The sequence below is a fragment of the Coturnix japonica genome, unplaced genomic scaffold (genome assembly GCF_054131305.1).
Source record: "Coturnix japonica strain WE unplaced genomic scaffold, WE-NBRP24 Scf058, whole genome shotgun sequence".
In the NCBI taxonomy this organism is placed as follows: Eukaryota; Metazoa; Chordata; class Aves; order Galliformes; family Phasianidae; genus Coturnix; species Coturnix japonica.
The window spans coordinates 1,078,850-1,097,804 of NW_028188961.1; the positions used below are offsets into that span (position 1 = coordinate 1,078,850).

Consider the following 18,955-nt stretch of genomic DNA (forward strand, 5'->3'; position numbering starts at 1 on the left):
TGGCAGCCATCTTGTCCCCAAGCGGCCATCTTGGCAGCCATCTTGGCAGCCATGTTGTCCCCCAGCAGCCATCTTGGCAGCCATCTTGTCCACCAGCAGCCATCTTGGCAGCCATCTTGTTGGCCATCTTGTCGGCCATCTTGTTCCCCAGCGGCCATCTTGGCAGCCATCTTGGCGGCCATCTTGTCCCCCCAGCAGCCATCTTGTCGGCCATCTTGTCCCCCAGCAGCCATCTTGGCAGCCATCTTGGCGGCCATCTTGCCCCCCAGCGGCCATCTTGGCAGCCATCTTGGCAGCCATTTTGTTGGCCATCTTGTCCCCCCGTCGGCCATCTTGTCGGCCATCTTGTCGGCCATCTTGTCCCCCAGCGTCCATCTTGGCAGCCATCTTGGCAGCCATCTTGTCAGCCATCTTGTCCCCCAGCAGCCATCTTGGCAGCCATCTTGTCCACCAGCAGCCATCTTGGCAGCCATCTTGTTGGCCATCTTGTCGGCCATCTTGTTCCCCAGCGGCCATCTTGGCAGCCATCTTGGCGGCCATCTTGTCCCCCCAGCAGCCATCTTGTCGGCCATCTTGTCGGCCATCTTGTCCCCCAGCAGCCATCTTGGCAGCCATCTTGGCGGCCATCTTGCCCCCCAGCGGCCATCTTGGCAGCCATCTTGGCAGCCATTTTGTTGGCCATCTTGTCCCCCCGTCGGCCATCTTGTCGGCCATCTTGTCGGCCATCTTGTCCCCCAGCGTCCATCTTGGCAGCCATCTTGGCAGCCATCTTGTCAGCCATCTTGTCCCCCAGCAGCCATCTTGGCAGCCATCTTGTCCCCCAGCAACCATCTTGGCGGCCATCTTGTCGGCCATCTTGGCAGCCATCTTGTCCCCCAGCAGCCATCTTGGCAGCCATCTTGTCCCCAAGCGGCCATCTTGGCGGCCATCTTGGCAGCCATCTTCGCGGCCATCTTGTCCCCCCGCGGCCATCTTGACAGACATCTTGGCAGCCATCTTGGCAGCCATCTTGTCAGCCATCTTGTCCCCCCAGTGGTCATCTTGGCAGCCATCTTGGCAGCCATCTTGTCCCCCAGCAGCCATCTTGACAGCCATCTTGGCAGCCATCTTGTCCCCCCAGCAGCCATCTTGGCAGCCATCTTGGCAGCCATCTTGTCCCCCCAGCAGCCATCTTGTCAGCCATGTTGTCGGCCATCTTGCCCCCCCAGCAGCCACCTTGTCCCCCCGTCGGCCATCTTGTCGGCCATGTTGTCGGCCATGTTGTCGGCCATGTTGGCAGCCATCTTGTCCCCCCAGCAGCCACCTTGTCTCCCCGTCAGCCATCTTGGCAGCCATCTTGGCAGCCATCTTGTCCCCCCAGCAGCCACCTTGTCCCCCCGTCGGCCATGTTGTCGGCCATGTTGTCGGCCATGTTGTCGGCCATGTTGTCGGCCATGTTGCCCCCCCCGTACCTCCATGTGCTCGATGTGGCGCAGGTGGCTGTTCTTGGTGGCCAGCAGGAGGGCGCGCGCCTCGTCCAGCTGCGTCTTCACCTGGAGGCTCTCGTGGTACAGGAGGGAGAACTGCGACTGCAGCACCTTGTACTCCAGCGTCTCCTTCACCGCCTCCTCCGGCAGCGAGCGCAGCGCCACCTAGGGGTGGGAGGCCATAATGGACCTATAGCGGCCCCATACTGACCTCGGATCTGCCCCATAGCGGCCCCATAACAACCCCATAGCAGGCCCATACTGAGCTCGGATCAGCCCCATAGCAGACCCATACTGACCTCGGATCAGCCCCATAGCAGACCCATACTGACCTCGGATCAGCCCCATAGCAGACCCATACCGAGCTCGGATCAGCCCCATAACAGCCCCATAGCAGACCCATACTGACCTCATATCTGCCCCATAGCGGCCCCATAACAGCCCCATAGCAGCCCCATACTGACCTCGGATCAGCCCCATAGCGGCCCCATAACAGCCCCATAGCAGACCCATACTGACCTAATATCTGCCCCATAGCGGCCCCATAACAGCCCCATAGCAGACCCATACTGACCTCAGATCAGCCTCATAGCGGCCCCGTAACAGCCCCATACTGACCTCGGATCTGCCCCATAGCAGCCCTGTAACAGCCCCATAGCACCCCATAGCAGGCCCGCAGCATGCTGACCCCGTAATGGGGCCCCATACTGACCCCATATCAACCCCATACTGACCCACAGTGACCCCATATCAGCCCCATATCAGCCCCATAGCACGCTGACCCTATCATGGGGCCCCATACTGACCCATAGTGACCCCATATCAGCCCCATAGCACGCTGACCCTATCATGGGGCCCCATACTGACCCATAGTGACCCCATATCAGCCCCATATCAGCCCCATAGCACGCTGACCCTATCATGGGGCCCCATACTGACCCACAGTGACCCCATATCAGCCCCAGAATAGCCCCATAGCACGCTGACCCTATCATGGGGCCCCATACTGACCCCACATCAACCCCATACTGACCCACAGTGACCCCATATCAGCCCCATATCAGCCCCATAGCACGCTGACCCTATCATGGGGCCCCATACTGACCCATAGTGACCCCATATCAGCCCCAGAATAGCCCAGCGAGCGCAGCGCCACCTAGGGGAGGGAGGCCATAGCACCCCATAGCAGACCCATACTGACCTCGGATCTGCCCCATAGCGGCCCCGTAACAGCCCCATAGCAGACCCATACTGACCTCGGATCAGCCCCATAGCAGACCCATACTGACCTCGGATCAGCCCCATAGCGGCCCCATAACAGCCCCATAGCAGACCCATACTGACCTCGGATCTGCCCCATAGCGGCCCCATAACAGCCCCATAGCAGGCCCACAGCATGCTGACCCCATAATGGGGCCCCATACTGACCCCATATCAACCCCATACTGACCCACAGTGACCCCATATCAGCCCCATAGCACGCTGACCCTATCATGGGGCCCCATACTGACCCATAGTGACCCCATATCAGCCCCATATCACGCTGACCCTATCATGGAGCCCCATACTGACCCATAGTGACCCCATATCAGCCCCATAGCACGCTGACCCTATAATGGGGCCCCATATCAACCCCATACTGACCCAAAGTGACCCCATATCAGCCCCATAGCACGCTGACCCTATCATGGGGCCCCATACTGACCCATAGTGACCCCATATCAGCCCCATATCAGCCCCATAGCACGCTGACCCTATCATGGGGCCCCATACTGACCCATAGTGACCCCATAGCAGCCCCATAGCACGCTGACCCTATCATGGGGCCCCTTACTGACCCCATATCAACCCCATATCAGCCCCATATCAGCCCCATAGCACGCTGACCCTATCATGGGGCCCCATACTGACCCCACATCAACCCCATACTGACCCCATATCAACCCCATACTGACCCATAGTGACCCCATATCAGCCCCATATCAGCCCCATAGCACGCTGACCCTATCATGGGGCCCCATACTGACCCATACTGACCCCATATCAGCCCCATAGCACGCTGACCCTATCATGGGGCCCCATACTGACCCATAGTGACCCCATATCAGCCCCATAGCACGCTGACCCTATCATGGGGCCCCATACTGACCCCACATCAACCCCATACTATCGCAGCTCCAGCTGCAGCTTCTCCAGCCCATTGACCCCCATATTGCCCCATATCTCCCCATATTGCCCCATATCTCCCCATATCGCCCCATATCTCCCCATATCGCCCCACCTTGAGCCTCTCGTGCCCCCTGACGGCCTGTTGCAGCTCCAGCTGCAGTTTCTCCAGCCCACTGCCCCCCATCCCCCCCCCCATTGACCCCCATATCGCCCCATATCGCCCCATATCGCCCCATATCACCCCATATCGCCCCATATTGCCCCATATCTCCCCATATCGCCCCATATCTCCCCATATTGCCCCATATTGCCCCATATTACCCCATATCGCCCCATATTACCCCATATCTCCCCCCGTATCGCCCCATATTGCCCCATATCTCCCCATATCGCCCCATATCTCCCCATATCGCCCCATATCTCCCCCCATATCGCCCCATATTACCCCATATCACCCCATATCACCCCATATCTCCCCCCATTGCCCCACCTTGAGCCTCTCGTGCCCCCTAACAGCCTGTTGCAGCTCCAGCTGCAGCTTCTCCCCCCCATTGACCCCCATATCGCCCCATATCGCCCCATATCGCCCCATATCGCCCCATATTGCCCCATATCGCCCCATATCGCCCCATATCTCCCCATATTGCCCCACCTTGAGCCTCTCGTGCCCCCTAACTGCCTGTTGCAGCTCCAGCTGCAGTTTCTCCAGCCCACTGCCCCCCATTCCCCCCCCATATCGCCCCATATCGCCCCATATCGCCCCATATCACCCCATATCGCCCCATATCTCCCCCCATTGCCCCACCTTGAGCCTCTCGTGCCCCCTAACGGCCTGTTGCAGCTCCAGCTGCAGCTTCTCCATCCCACTGCCCCCCAACCCCCCCCATTGACCCCCATATTGCCCCATATCGCCCCATATTGCCCCATATCGCCCCATATCTCCACATATTGCCCCATATCGCCCCATATTGCCCCATATCTCCCCATATCGCCCCATATCTCCCCCCATATTGCCCCATATCACCCCATATTGCCCCATATCGCCCCATATCGCCCTATATCTCCCCCCATATCGCCCCATATTGCCCCATATCGCCCCATATCTCCCCCCATATCGCCCCATATCTCCCCCCATATTGCCCCATATTGCCCCATATCTCCCCATATCGCCCCATATCGCCCCATATCTCCCCATATCGCCCCATATCACCCCATATTGCCCCATATCGCCCCATATCACCCCATACTGCCCCATATCGCCCCATATCTCCCCATATCGCCCCACCTTGAGCCTCTCGTGCCCCCTAATGGCCTGTTGCAGCTCCAGCTGCAGCTTCTCCAGCCCACTGCCCCCCATCACCCCCCATTGACCCCCATATCGCACCATACTGCCCCATATCGCCCCATATCGCCCCATACTGCCCCATATCGCCCCATATCTCCCCCCATATTGCCCCATATCTCCCTATATCGCCCCATATCTCCCCATATTGCCCCACCTTGAGCCTCTCGTGCCCCCTAACTGACTGTTGCAGCTCCAGCTGCAGTTTCTCCAGCCCACTGCCCCCCATCACCCCCCATTGACCCCCATATCGCCCCATATCTCCCCCCATTGCCCCATATCACCCCATATCTCCCCATATCTCCCCCCATATCGCCCCATATTGCCCCATATCTCCCCCCATATCGCCCCATATTGCCCCATATCGCCCCATATCGCCCCATATCTCCCCATATCGCCCCATATCTCTCCCCATATTGCCCTATATCACCCCATATCTCCCCCCATATTGCCCCATATCTCCCTATATTGCCCCATATCGCCCCATATTGCCCCATATCTCCCCATATCGCCCCATATTGCCCCATATCGCCCCATATCTCCCCATATCGCCCCACCTTGAGCCTCTCGTGCCCCCTAACAGCCTGTTGCAGCTCCAGCTGCAGTTTCTCCAGCTCGGCCATTCGGTTGTTGGCCAATTCCTGGTTCCCCTCCAGCTCCGCGTTCAGCATCTCAAACTGGGACACAAATATGGGGGGGGGAGACCCCAAAAATGACCCCCAAGTCCCATTGAATTCCCCCATATCCCACCCAAAGACCCCAAATCCCATTAAATCACCCCAAATCTTCACCCAGGACCCCCAAATCCCATTGAATTACCCCAAATCCCATTGATTCCCCCATAACCCCATTGAATTACCCCAAATCCCATCGATCTCCCCATAACCTTATTGAATTACCCCAAGTCCCATTGAATTACCCCAAATCCCATTGATCTCCCCATAACCCCATTGAATTACCCCCATATCCCTCCCAAAGACCCCAAATCCCATTGAATTACCCCAAATCCCCACCCAAAGACCCCATTACCCCCCAAATCCCATTGAATTACCCCCCATATCCCACCCAAAGACGCCAAATCCCATTGAATTAACCCAAATCCCACCCAAGACCCCCAAGTCCCATTGAATTACCCCAAATCCCATTGATCTCCCCATAACCCCATTGAATTACCCCCATATCCCACCCAAGACCTCCAAGTCCCATTGAATTACCCCAAATCCCCACCCAAGACCCCCAAATCCCATTGAATTACCCCAAATCTTCACCCAAGACCCCCAAGTCCCATTGAATTACCCCAAATCCCATTGATTTCCCCATAACCCCATTGAATTACCCCCAAATCCCATTGATCTCCCCATAACCCCATTGAATTACCCCCAAATCCCATTGATCTCCCCATAACCCCATTGAATTACCCCCAAATCCCATTAAATCACCCCAAATCCCATTGATTTCCCCATAACCCCATTGAATTACCCCCATACCCCACCCAAAAACCCTAAATCCCATTGAATTACCCCAAATCCCCACCCAAAGACCCCATTACCCCCCAAATCCCATTGAATCTCCCCCCATATCCCATCCAGAACCATAAAACCCCACTGATTTCCCCCAAATCCCACCCAAGACCCCCAAGTCCCATTGAATTCCCCCCCATATCCCACCCAAAGACCCCAAATCCCATTGAATTACCCCAAATCCCACCCAAGAACCCCAAATCCCATTGAATTACCCCAAATCCCATTGATCTCCCCATAACCCCATTGAATTACCCCAAATCCCACCCAAGACCCCCAAGTCCCATTGAATTACCCCAAATCCCATCGATTTCCCCATAACCTTATTGAATTACCCCAAATCCCATTGAATTACCCCAAATCCCACCCAAAGACCCCAAATCCCATTGAATTACCCCAAATCCCATTGAATTACCCCCCCATATCCCACCCAAGACCCCCAAATCCCATTGAATTACCCCAAATCCCATTGAATTACCCCAAATCCCATTGAATTACCCCAAGTCCCATTCAATTCCCCCCATATCCCATCCAGAACCCCCAAATCCCATTGAATTACCCCAAATCCCACCCAAAGACCCCATTACTCCCCCAAATCCCATTGAATCTCCCCCCATATCCCATCCAGAACCATAAAACCCCACTGATTTCCCCCAAATCCCACCCAAAGACCCCCAAATCCCATTGAATTACCCCAAATCCCACCCAAAGACCCCAAATCCCATTGAATTACCCCAAATCTTCACCCAAGACCCCCAAGTCCCACTGAATTACCCCATAACCCCATTGAATTACCCCCATATCCCACCCAAAGACCCCAAATCCCATTGAATTACCCCCAAATCCCACCCAAGACCCCCAAGTCCCATTGAATTACCCCAAATCTTCACCCAGGACCCCCAAGTCCCATTGATCTCCCCATAACCCCATTGAATTACCCCCATATCCCACCCAAAGACCCCAAATCCCATTGAATTACCCCAAATCCCACCCAAAGACCCCAAATCCCATTGAATTACCCCCCATATCCCACCCAAAGACCCCAAATCCCATTGAATTACCCCAAATCCCACCCAAGACCCCCAAATCCCATTGATTTCCCCCCCAACCCCATAGATTTCCCCCCCTGCCCCATTGATTTCCCCCCTGCCCCATAGATTTCCCCTCAAACCCCATAGATTTCCCCCCCAGCCCCACAGATTTCCCCTCTGCCCCATAGATTTCCCCCACAACCCCATTGATTTCCCCCCCTGCCCCATAGATTTCCCCCCCTGCCCCATAGATTTCCCCCCCAACCCCATTGATTTCCCCCCTGCCCCATAGATTTCCCCTCAAACCCCATTGATTTCCCCCCCATAGATTTTCCCTCAAACCCCATTGATTTCCCCCTCAAACCCCATTGATTTCCCCCCCAACCCCATTGATTTCCCCCCTGCCCCATAGATTTCCCCACACCTTCTGCATGCTGAGGGTGATTTGACCCCCCTGGAATCCCCCGGAGCTGCCGGAGCCGTAAGAGCCTGAAGTCAACTGGGGGGAGATGTGGGGCAACACCGGATTAAAGGGACCCATAGGGACCCACAGAGACCCCATAGAGACCCATAGAGAGAGACCCCATAGGGACCCATAGAGAGAGACCCCATACGGACCCATAGGGAGAGACCCCATAGGGACCCATAGGGAACCCATAGGAGCCCAGAGGGACCCACAGGGACCCACAGAGACCCCATAGAGACCCATAGAGAGAGAGCCCATAGGGACCCATAGAGAGAGAGCCCATAGGGACCCATAGAGAGAGAGCCCACAGGGACCCATAGGGACCCCATAGGAGCCCAGGGAGACCCATAGGGACCCACAGAGACCCCATAGAGACCCATAGAGAGAGACCCCATAGGGACCCATAGAGAGAGACCCCATAGGGACCCATAGAGACCCCATAGGGATCCATAGGGACTCGACAGGGACCCACAGAGACCCCATACAGACCCAGAGAGAGAGACCCCATAGGGACCCATAGAGAGAGACCCCATAGGGACCCATAGAGAGAGACCCCATAGGGACCCATAGAGAGAGACCCCATAGGGACCCATAGAGACCCCATAGGGATCCATAGGGACTCGATAGGGACCCATAGAGACCCCATAGAGATCCATAGAGACCCCATAGGACCCCATAGAGACCCATAGAGACACAAAGGGACCCAAGGCGACCCATAGGGACCCCACAGAGACCCATAGAGACCCCATAGAGATCCATAGGGACCATAGGGCCCCATAGAGACCCATAGGGATCCATAGAGACCCATAGAGACACAAAGGGACCCAAGGTAACCCATAGGGACCCCACAGAGACCCATAGAGACCCCATAGAGATCCATAGGGACCCATAGGGCCCCATAGAGCCCCATAGGGATCCATAGGGACCCATAGAGCCCCACAGGGATCCATAGAGACCCATAGAGCCCCATAGAGACCCATAGGGATCCATAGAGACCCATAGAGACCCATAGGGACCCATAGGGACCCATAGAGCCCCACAGAGACCCATAGGGACCCATAGAGCCCCATAGGGACCCATAGAGCCCCATAGAGCCCCATAGAGCCCCATAGAGACCCATAGGGACCCATAGAGCCCCACAGAGACCCACAGAGCCCCACAGAGCCCCATAGAGACCTGCTCCATGGCCTCGGCCAGGTGCCGGTCCAGCCGTCCTTCCCTCTTCCTCAGCTTGGCACTGTCCCATTGCAGCCCCTCCACCGTGGTCTCCATCTCCAGCACTTTGGTCTCGGCTGACGTGGCCTTGTCCTGCAGCTCGGCCAGCTGGGGGGCAGCAATGGGGCCGGGGGGTCAGGACCCAGAGGGGGAACTTATGGGGTGAGACATAGGGGGAATGGGAGGGTCGGCCAGGTCAACCCATAGGGAGGCATTGTATACAGGGCGGACAGGTCAACCCATAGGGAAGCATGGAATACAGGGTGGACAGGTCAACCCATAGGGAAGCATTGTATAGATGGCGGACAGGTCAACCCATAGGGAGGCATTTAACACAGGGCGGACAGGTCAACCCATAGGGAAGCATTGTACAGATGGCGGACAGGTCAACCCATAGGGAAGCATTGTACAGATGGCGGACAGGTCAACCCATAGGGAAGCATTGTATAGATGGCGGACAGGTCAACCCATAGGGAAGCATTCTATACATGACAGCCAGGTCAATCCACAAGGAAATGTATAGACAATGGACAGGTCAACCCATTGGGAAGCATTGAATAAATAGAGGCCATGTCAACCCATAGGGAAGCATTGTATAGATGGGGTCAGGCCAGTCTATAGGGAATCATTGTACACAGGGCGGACAGGTCAACCCATAGGGAAGCATTGAACAAATATAAGCCAGGTCAACCCATAGGGAAGTATAGATGGTGGCCAGGTCAACCCATAAGGAATCATTGGACAAGTAGAAGCCAGGTCAACCCATAGGGAAGCATTGGATAGATAAGGGACAGGTCAACCCATAGGGAAGCATTGAATAAATAGAGGCCATGTCAACCCATAGGGAAGCATTGTATAGATGGGGGACAGGTCAACCCATAAGGAAGCATTGGACAAGTAGAAGCCAGGTCAACCCATAGGGAAGCATTGTATAGATGGGGGACAGGTCAACCCATAGGGAACCATTGGACAAGTAGAAGCCAGGTCAACCCATAGGGAAGCATTGAACAAATAGAAGCCATGTCAACCCATAGGGAAGCATTGTATAGATGGCGGACAGGTCAACCCATAGGGAAGCATTGAATAAGTAGAGGCCAGGTCAACCCATAGGGAAGCATTGAACCAGTAGAAGCCAGGTCAACCCATAGGGAAGCATTGAATACAGGGCGGACAGGTCAACCCATAGGGAAACATTGAATACAGGGCGGACAGGTCAACCCATATAAAAACGTACCGATGGCAGACAGGTCAACCCATAGGGAAGCATTGAATAAATAGAGGCCAGGTCAACCCATAGGGAAACACGGGGGAACAAGGGGTGACCCGACATGGCGCAGCCCCCTTTACCTCCATGGAGACCCGGTGGTGTTTGTCGTGCAGCTGCAGCACCACGTCATGCAGCCTCCGGTGCTCCCGCAGCAGCTCCCGCAGCAGCGCCCGGCCCGACTCCCCCAGCTCCGCTATGGGGTGGGACACAACGACCCCAATGTTAACCCTATAGTCAACCCCAATGGTCAACACATAGGGAGTCATTGCATGGGGATGTTGGCCAGGTCAACCCATAGGGAATCACTGTGTAGGGATGTTGGCCAGGTCAACCCATAGGGAAATCATTATACACTGATGTCGGCCAGGTCAACCCATAGGGAATCATTACACTGTAAGTCGGCCAGGTCAACCCATAGGGAATCATTATACAGTGATATCGGCCAGGTCAACCCATAGGGAAATCATTGCACTGTAAGTCGGCCAGGTCAACCCATAGGGAAATCATTATACCCTGATGTCGGCCAGGTCAACCCATAAGGATTCATTATACAAGGATGTTGGCCAGGTCAACCCATAGGGAAATCACTGTGTAGGGATGCTGGCCAGGTCAACCCATAGGGAAATCATTATACACTTATGTCGGCCAGGTCAACCCATAGGGAATCATTATACCCTGATGTCGGCCAGGTCAACCCATAGGGAAATCATTATACACTGATGTCGGCCAGGTCAACCCATAGGGATTCATTATACACTGATGTTGGCCAGGTCAACCCATAGGGAAATCATTATACACTGATGTTGGCCAGGTCAACCCATAGGGAATCATTATATCCTGATGTCGGCCAGGTCAACCCATAGGGAATCATTACACAATAAGTCGGCCAGGTCAACCCATAGCCTCCCATGTCTTGCGACCCCCCCCAAATCCTCGCCCCCAGCCCCATTTCTGCCCGCTCCCCCCCCCACATCGTAGCCCCCAGACCCATATAAGACCCCCCCCCCACCCCCAATACCCACCTTTATTAGCCAGCCGTGCCCCCAGCTCGTGTGCCCTCTGCTGTGCCCCCCCCAGCCCCTCCACCCATAGGGAATCATAAAGACATCATGTCAACCCATAGAGAATCATTACATAGGATAAGTCGGCCAGGTCAGTCCATAGGAAATCATTATATCCTGATGTCGGCCAGGTCAACCCATAGGGAATCATTGTACAGGTAAGTCGGCCAGGTCAACCCATAGGGAATCATTATATACACTGTAAGTCGGCCAGGTCAACCCATAGAGAATCATTATACACTGATGTCGGCCAGGTCAACCCATAGGGAATCATTGTACACTGTCAGCCAGGTCAACCCATAGGGAATCATTATATCCTCATGTCGGCCAGGTCAACCCACAGGGAATCATCGTACAGGTAAGTCGGCCAGGTCAACCCATAGGGAATCATTATAACCCTGATGTCGGCCAGGTCAACCCATAAGGAATCATTATACCAAGATGTTGGCCAGGTCAACCCATATCCTCCCATCTGATGGGACCCCCCCAAATCCTCGCCCCCAGCCCCATTTCTGCCCACTCCCCCCCCCACATCGTAGCCCCCAGACCCATATAAGACCCCCCAGCCCCCAATACCCACCTTTATTAGCCAGCCGTGCCCCCAGCTCGTGTGCCCTCTGCTGTGCCCCCCCCAGCCCCTCCAGCAGCCGGGCTACGGCAGCGGGGGCAAAAGCCAGGGGGGGGCGGAGCCTTAAATCCCCCTCTTGATTGACAGCTCCTCCTCCAATCAGAGACAAGGGGGGCGTGGCTGGAGCCAATGAGGGTGTGGCTGGAAGGGGCGGGGCCAGGGAAGGGGGGGGGAGGGGAGGGGCGGCCCAGGGGTCTGGGGGGGGAGAAAGGGGGGTGAGGGGACATAGAAACCCCATAGAGACCCATAGAGACCCATAGAAACCCCATAGAGCCCCATAGAGACCCCATAGAGACCCATAGAAACCCCATAGAGACCCCACAGAAACCCCATAGAGACCTATAGAGACCCATAGAAACCCCATAGAGACCTATAGAGACCTATAGAAACCCCATAGAGACCTATAGAGACCTATAGAAACCCCATAGAGACCCCATAGAGACCTATAGAGACCTATAGAGACCCATAGAAACCCCATAGAGACCCCATAGAGACCCATAGAGACCCATAGAAACCCCATAGAGACCCATAGAGCCCCATAGAGACCCCATAGAGACCCATAGAAACCCCATAGAGACCATAGAGCCCCATAGAGACCCCATAGTGCCCCATAGAGCCCCATAGAAACCCCATAGCGTCCCATAGAAACCCCATAGAGACCCCATAGACACCCATAGTGCCCCATAGAAACCCCACAGAACCCCATAGACCTCCCCCAGCCCTCCAAGTCCCACCCCCCAGACCCCAATTCACCCCATAGACCCCCCATATCCCACCCCCCAGACCCCATTTCACCCCATAGTCCCCCCATATCCCACCCCCCAGACCCCAATTCACCCCATAGACCCCCCCCATACCCCATAGACCCCCCAAATCCCACCCCATAGACCCCCCTCCATACCCCACAGACCCCCCATATCCCACCCCATAGACCTCATTTCACCCCACAGACCCCCCCCATACCCCATAGACCCCCCATATCCCACCCCCCAGACCCCAATTCACCCCATAGACCCCCAAATCCCACCCCATAGACCCCAATTCACCCCATAGACCCCCCTAGACCCCCAAATCTCACCCCATAGCCCCCATTTCCCCCCCATATCCCCCCCCCCCCCATAACTCACCCCTCCTCTCAGCCCCCTCGGTGTCTCCGGGGGTCCCTGGTGGGGGTGGGGGAGCATTGGGGGGGGGTTCGGCCCCATCCATTCGGGGCTCGGGGGGGGCGGGGGGGGCAGCCCCCTCCCCATGGTAACGGTGCAGCAAGGCCTGGACTTCAGTATCCAGCTGCAAGAGAAAGGGGGGGGGGGGGGGGGGGGCACATTTTGGGGTGAAAAAAGCACTTTTTGGGTCCCCCCCCACATTAATTTAACAGGTTTTTGTTAAGGAGGAAGAAATTAAAGGGATTTTGGGGTGGTTTGGGGATATTTGGGGGGTGGGGGGGAGGCTGGGTGATGGATTGAAAGGGATTTGGGGGCGAAAAGGGGCATTTTGGGGTCAGAAAAGGAAGATTTGGGCTCAGAATGGGCAGATTTGGGGGTTAGAATGGGGAGATTTGGGGTTAGAATGGGGAGATTTGGGGTTGGAATGGGGTCTCTATGTGTCTCTATGGGTCCCTATGGCTCCTCTGTGGGTCTCTATGTGTCTCTATGTGTCTCTATGTGTCCCTATGTGTCTCTATGTGTCCCTATGGCTCCTCTATGTGTCTCTATGGTTCCTCTATGTGTCCCTATGTGTCTCTATGGCTCCTCAATGTGTCTCTATGTGTCTCTATGTGTCCCTATGTGTCCCTATGTGTCCTCTATGTGTCCCTATGGGTCTCTATGTGTCTCTATGGGTCCCTATGGCTCCTCTATGTGTCTCTATGTGTCCCTATGGGTCGCTATGGGTCTCTATGTGTCTCTATGGCTCCTCAATGTGTCTCTATGGGTCCCTATGGGTCGCTATGGGTCCCTATGGGTCCCTATGTCTCTCTATGGGTCTCTATGGGGTGCCTAAGGGTCTCTATGGGGTCCCTAAGGGTCTCTATGGGGATCTATGGGGTCTCTGTGGGGTTATACAGGGGATCTATGTGTCTCTATGGTGTCTCTATGTGTCTCTATGTGTCTCTATGGGTCTCTATGTGTCCCTATGTGTCTCTATAGCTCCTCAATGTGTCTCTATGGGTCTCTATGTATCTCTACGGCTCCTCTACGGGTGTCTATGTGTCTCTATGTGTCCCTATGGGTCTCTATGGCTCCTCTATGTGTCTCTATGTGTCTCTATGGCTCCTCAATGTGTCTCTATGGGTCTCTATGTGTTTCTATGGGTCTCTATGTGTCCCTATGTGTCTCTATGGCTCCTCTATGTGTCCCTATGGGTCTCTATGGGGTCCCTAAGGGTCTCTATGGGGATCTATGGGGTCTCTATGGGGTTATACAGGGGATCTATGTGTCTCTATGTGTCTCTATGGCTCCTCCATGTGTCTCTATGTGTCTCTATGTGTCCCTATGTGTCTCTATGTGTCCCTATGTGTCTCTATGGCTCCTCTATGTGTCTCTATGGCTCCTCTATGTGTCCCTATGTGTCTCTATGTGTCCCTATGGGTCTCTATGTGTCTCTATGGGTCCCCTATGTGTCTCTATGTATCTCTATGGGTCTCTATGTGTCCCTATGTGTCTCTATGGCTCCTCAATGTGTCTCTATGGGTCTCTATGTGTCTCTATGTATCTCTACGGCTCCTCTACGGGTGTCTATGTGTCTCTATGTGTCCCTATGGGTCCCTATGGGTCTCTATGGCTCCTCTATGTGTCTCTATGTGTCTCTATGTGTCCCTATGGGTCTCTATGTGTCTCTATGGGTCTCTATGTGTCTCTATGTGTCCCTATGGCTCCTCAATGTGTCTCTATGGGTCCCTATGGGTTCCTATGGGGTCTCTATGTGTCCCTATGGGTCTCCATGGCTCCTCTATGGGTCTCTACAGCTCCTCTATGTGTCTCTATGGGTCCCTATGTGTCCCTATGTGTCCTCTATGTGTCCCTATGGGTCTCTATGTGTCTCTATGGGTCCCTATGGCTCCTCTATGTGTCTCTATGTGTCCCTATGGGTCGCTATGGGTCTCTATGTGTCTCTATGGCTCCTCAATGTGTCTCTATGGGTCCCTATGGGTCGCTATGGGTCCCTATGGGTCCCTATGTCTCTCTATGGGTCTCTATGGGGTGCCTAAGGGTCTCTATGGGGTCCCTAAGGGTCTCTATGGGGATCTATGGGGTCTCTGTGGGGTTATACAGGGGATCTATGTGTCTCTATGGTGTCTCTATGTGTCTCTATGTGTCTCTATGGGTCTCTATGTGTCCCTATGTGTCTCTATAGCTCCTCAATGTGTCTCTATGGGTCTCTATGTATCTCTACTCCTCCTCTACGGGTGTCTATGTGTCTCTATGTGTCCCTATGGGTCTCTATGGCTCCTCTATGTGTCTCTATGTGTCTCTATGGCTCCTCAATGTGTCTCTATGGGTCTCTATGTGTTTCTATGGGTCTCTATGTGTCCCTATGTGTCTCTATGGCTCCTCTATGTGTCCCTATGGGTCTCTATGGGGTCCCTAAGGGTCTCTATGGGGATCTATGGGGTCTCTATGGGGTTATACAGGGGATCTATGTGTCTCTATGTGTCTCTATGGCTCCTCAATGTGTCCCTATGGGTCCCTATGGGTCTCTATGTGTCTCTATGTGTCCCTATATGTCCCTATGGCTCCTCTATGTGTCCCTATGTGTCCCTATGGGTCCCTATGTGTCTCTATGGGTCTCTATGGGGTCCCTAAGTGTCTCTATGGGTCTCTATGGGGTTATACAGGGGATCTATGTCTCTCTATGTGTCTCTATGGCTCCTCTATGTGTCCCTATATGTCCCTATGGCTCCTCTATGTGTCCCTATATGTCCCTATGGCTCCTCTATGTGTCCCTATGTGTCTCTATGTGCCCCTATGGGTCTCTATGTGTCCCTATGTGTCTCTATGTGTCCCTATGTGTCTCTATGGCTCCTCTATGTGTCTCTATGTGTCTCTATGTGTCCCTATGTGTCCCTATGGGTCTCTATGGGGTCCCTAAGGGTCTCTATGGGGTTATACAGGGGATCTATGTGTCTCTATGTGTCTCTATGTGTCCCTATGTGTCTCTATGGGTCCCTATGGGTCTCTATGTGTCTCTATGTGTCCCTATGTGTCCCTATGGGTCTCTATGTGTCTCTATGGGTCCCTATGGCTCCTCTATGTGTCTCTATGGGTTCCTATGAGGTCTCTATGTGTCCCTATGGGTCTCTATGGCTCCTCAATGGGTCTCTATGTGTTTCTATGGATCTCTATGAATCTCTATGTGTCTCTATGGGTCTCTATATGTCCCTATGTGTCCCTATGGGTCCCTATGTGTCTCTATGGGTCTCTATGGGGTCCCTAAGGGTCTCTATGGGGATCTATGGGGTTATACAGGGGATCTATGTGTCTCTATGTGTCCCTATGTGTCTCTATGGGTCCCTATGGGTCTCTATGCCTCCTCAATGTGTCCCTATGTGTCTCTATGTGTCTCTATGGGTGTCTATGTGTCTCTATGTGTCCCTATGGGTCCCTATGGGTCCCTATGGCTCCTCTATGTGTCTCCATGTGTCCCTATGTGTCCCTATGTGTCTCTATGTGTCCCTATGTCTCTCTATGGGTCTTTATGGGGTACCTAAGGGTCTCTATGGGGTTATACAGGGGATCTATGTGTCCCTATGGCTCCTCTATGTGTCCCTATATGTCCCTATGTGTCCCTATGTGTCTCTATGTGCCCCTATGGGTCTCTATGTGTCCCTATGTGTCTCTATGGCTCCTCTATGGGTCTCTATGTGTCCCTATGTGTCTCTATGTGTCTCTATGTGTCTCTATGTGTCCCTATGTGTCTCTATGGCTCCTCTATGTGTCTCTATGTGTCTCCATGTCCCACCTGCCCCCAGTATCTGTTGACCAGCATTAAGGTGGCATCGTCCGTGGCCTGTCTCTTCTCCAGCTTCTCGATCCTCTCCCTCAGTTCGTCCTCCACGGCCTGACGCTGCTCCAGCCGCTCGGCCAGCTTCTTGTTCTTGAACTGCAGCACCTTCAGGTCCATCTCCTCCTGTATGGGGGGTACAGGGGGTTATATGGGGATATGGGGGGATATGGGGGGGATATGGGAAGATATGGGGGTATATGGGGTGTTATAGGGGGATATGGGGGGATATGGGGTGTTATAGGGGGTTATGGGGGCGATATGGGGGGATATATGGGGGGTTATGGGGTGTTATGGGGGGATATAGGGGGATGTGGGGTATAATAGGAGGATATAGGGGGATATGGGGTGTTATAGGGGGATATGGGGGGATATGGGGGGGATATGGGGGGTTATGGGGGGATATGGGGGGATATGGGGGGTATATGGGGGGATACGGGGGGTATATGGGGGGATATGGGGGGATATGGGGTGTTATAGGGGGTGTTATAGGGGGATATGGGGGGATATGGGGGGAATATGGGGGGTATAGGGGGTTATACGGGGATATAGGGGGATATGGGGGGATATGGGGTGTTATGGGGGGTGTTATGGGGGTATATGAGGTGTTATAGGGGGATATGGGGGGATATGGGGGGCTATGGGGGGATATGGGGGCATATGAGGTGTTATAGGGGGTTATATGGGGATATGGGGGGGTAGGGGGTGTTATAGGGGGATATGGGGGGATATAGGGGGATATGGGGGGTATATGGGGTGTTATGGGGGGATATGGGGTGTTATGGGGGGATAAGGGGGGATATGGGGTGTTATAGGAGGTGTTATAGGGGGCTATGGGGTGCTATGGTGAACTGCAGCACCTTCAGGTCCATCTCCTTCTGCAGGGGGGATAGGGGGTTATATGGGGATATGGGGTCTGTATGGGTCCCTATGGGTCTCTATGGGGTCCCTATGGGTCTCAATGGGCTCCTATAGGATCTCTATGGGTCTCTATGGGCTCCTATGGGTCTCAATGGGTCTCTATGGGCTCCTATGGGTCTCTTTGGGTCCCTATGGGCTCCTATGGGTCTCTATGGGGTCTCTATGGGTCTCAATGGGTCTCTATGGGCTCCTATGGGTCTCAATGGGTCCCTATGGGCTTCTATGGGTCTCAATGGGCTCCTATGGGTCCCTATGGGTCTCTATGGGCTCCTATGGGTCTCAATGGGTCCCTATGGGTCTCTATGGGTCCCTATGGGTCCCTATGGGTCTCAATGGGTCTCTATGGGTCTCAATGGGCTCCTATGGGTCTCTATGGGGTCTCTATGGGCTCCTATGGGTCTCAATGGGGTCTCTATGGGTCCCTATGGGTCTCTATGGGTCTCTATGGGTCTCAATGGGGTCTCTATGGGTCTCAATGGGGTCTCTATGGGTCCCTATGGGTCTCTATGGGTCTCTATGGGTCTCAATGGGGTCTCTATGGGTCTCAATGGGGTCTCTATGGGTCTCAATGGGGTCTCTATGGGTCCCTATTGGTCTCTATGGGTCCCTATGGGTCCCTATGGGTCTCTATGGGCTCCTATGTGTCCCTATGGCTCCTCTACGTGCTCCACTACGGGCCTCAATGGCGCCCCCCGCTCCCCCCACAGGCGGCCGCCATCACTCGCCCCGTGTGCGCCGCCATGACAGCGCGCCCCGCACTTCCGGCCTCAAACCGGAAGAAGTAGGCCGCCAACCGGAAGTGAAGCCGCCAACCGCCGCCGTGAGGGGAGGAGCCGAGCGCCGCCATCTTGGATCGGAACAAAGCCTCGAA

General features: G+C 54.6%; 1 protein-coding gene across 9 annotated transcripts in view; it reads right to left on the minus strand.

The window, feature by feature from the left end:
* Positions 1-18,955, minus strand: part of LOC107307273 (E3 ubiquitin-protein ligase BRE1B-like) — a 48,865-nt gene that overhangs the window by 29,275 nt on the left and 635 nt on the right. For 8 of the 9 annotated variants that reach the window (XR_014941086.1, XR_014941087.1, XR_014941085.1 and 5 more), the window contains exons 2-9: positions 17,122-17,289; positions 13,293-13,452; positions 12,118-12,360; positions 10,557-10,669; positions 9,171-9,317; positions 7,953-8,027; positions 5,535-5,654; positions 1,452-1,631 (exon numbers count right to left, since the gene is read on the minus strand). Coding sequence is in view for 3 of the 9 variants with exons in the window: in XM_085533312.1 (XP_085389438.1) it covers positions 1,452-1,631; positions 5,535-5,654; positions 7,953-8,027; positions 9,171-9,317; positions 10,557-10,669; positions 12,118-12,360; positions 13,293-13,452; positions 17,122-17,289 (1,206 nt within the window). In the remaining 6 variants the exon portion in view is untranslated. The remainder of the gene's footprint in view (positions 1-1,451; positions 1,632-5,534; positions 5,655-7,952; positions 8,028-9,170; positions 9,318-10,556; positions 10,670-12,117; positions 12,361-13,292; positions 13,453-17,121; positions 17,290-18,955) is intronic. The other variant, XM_085533313.1, reaches the window with a different exon arrangement.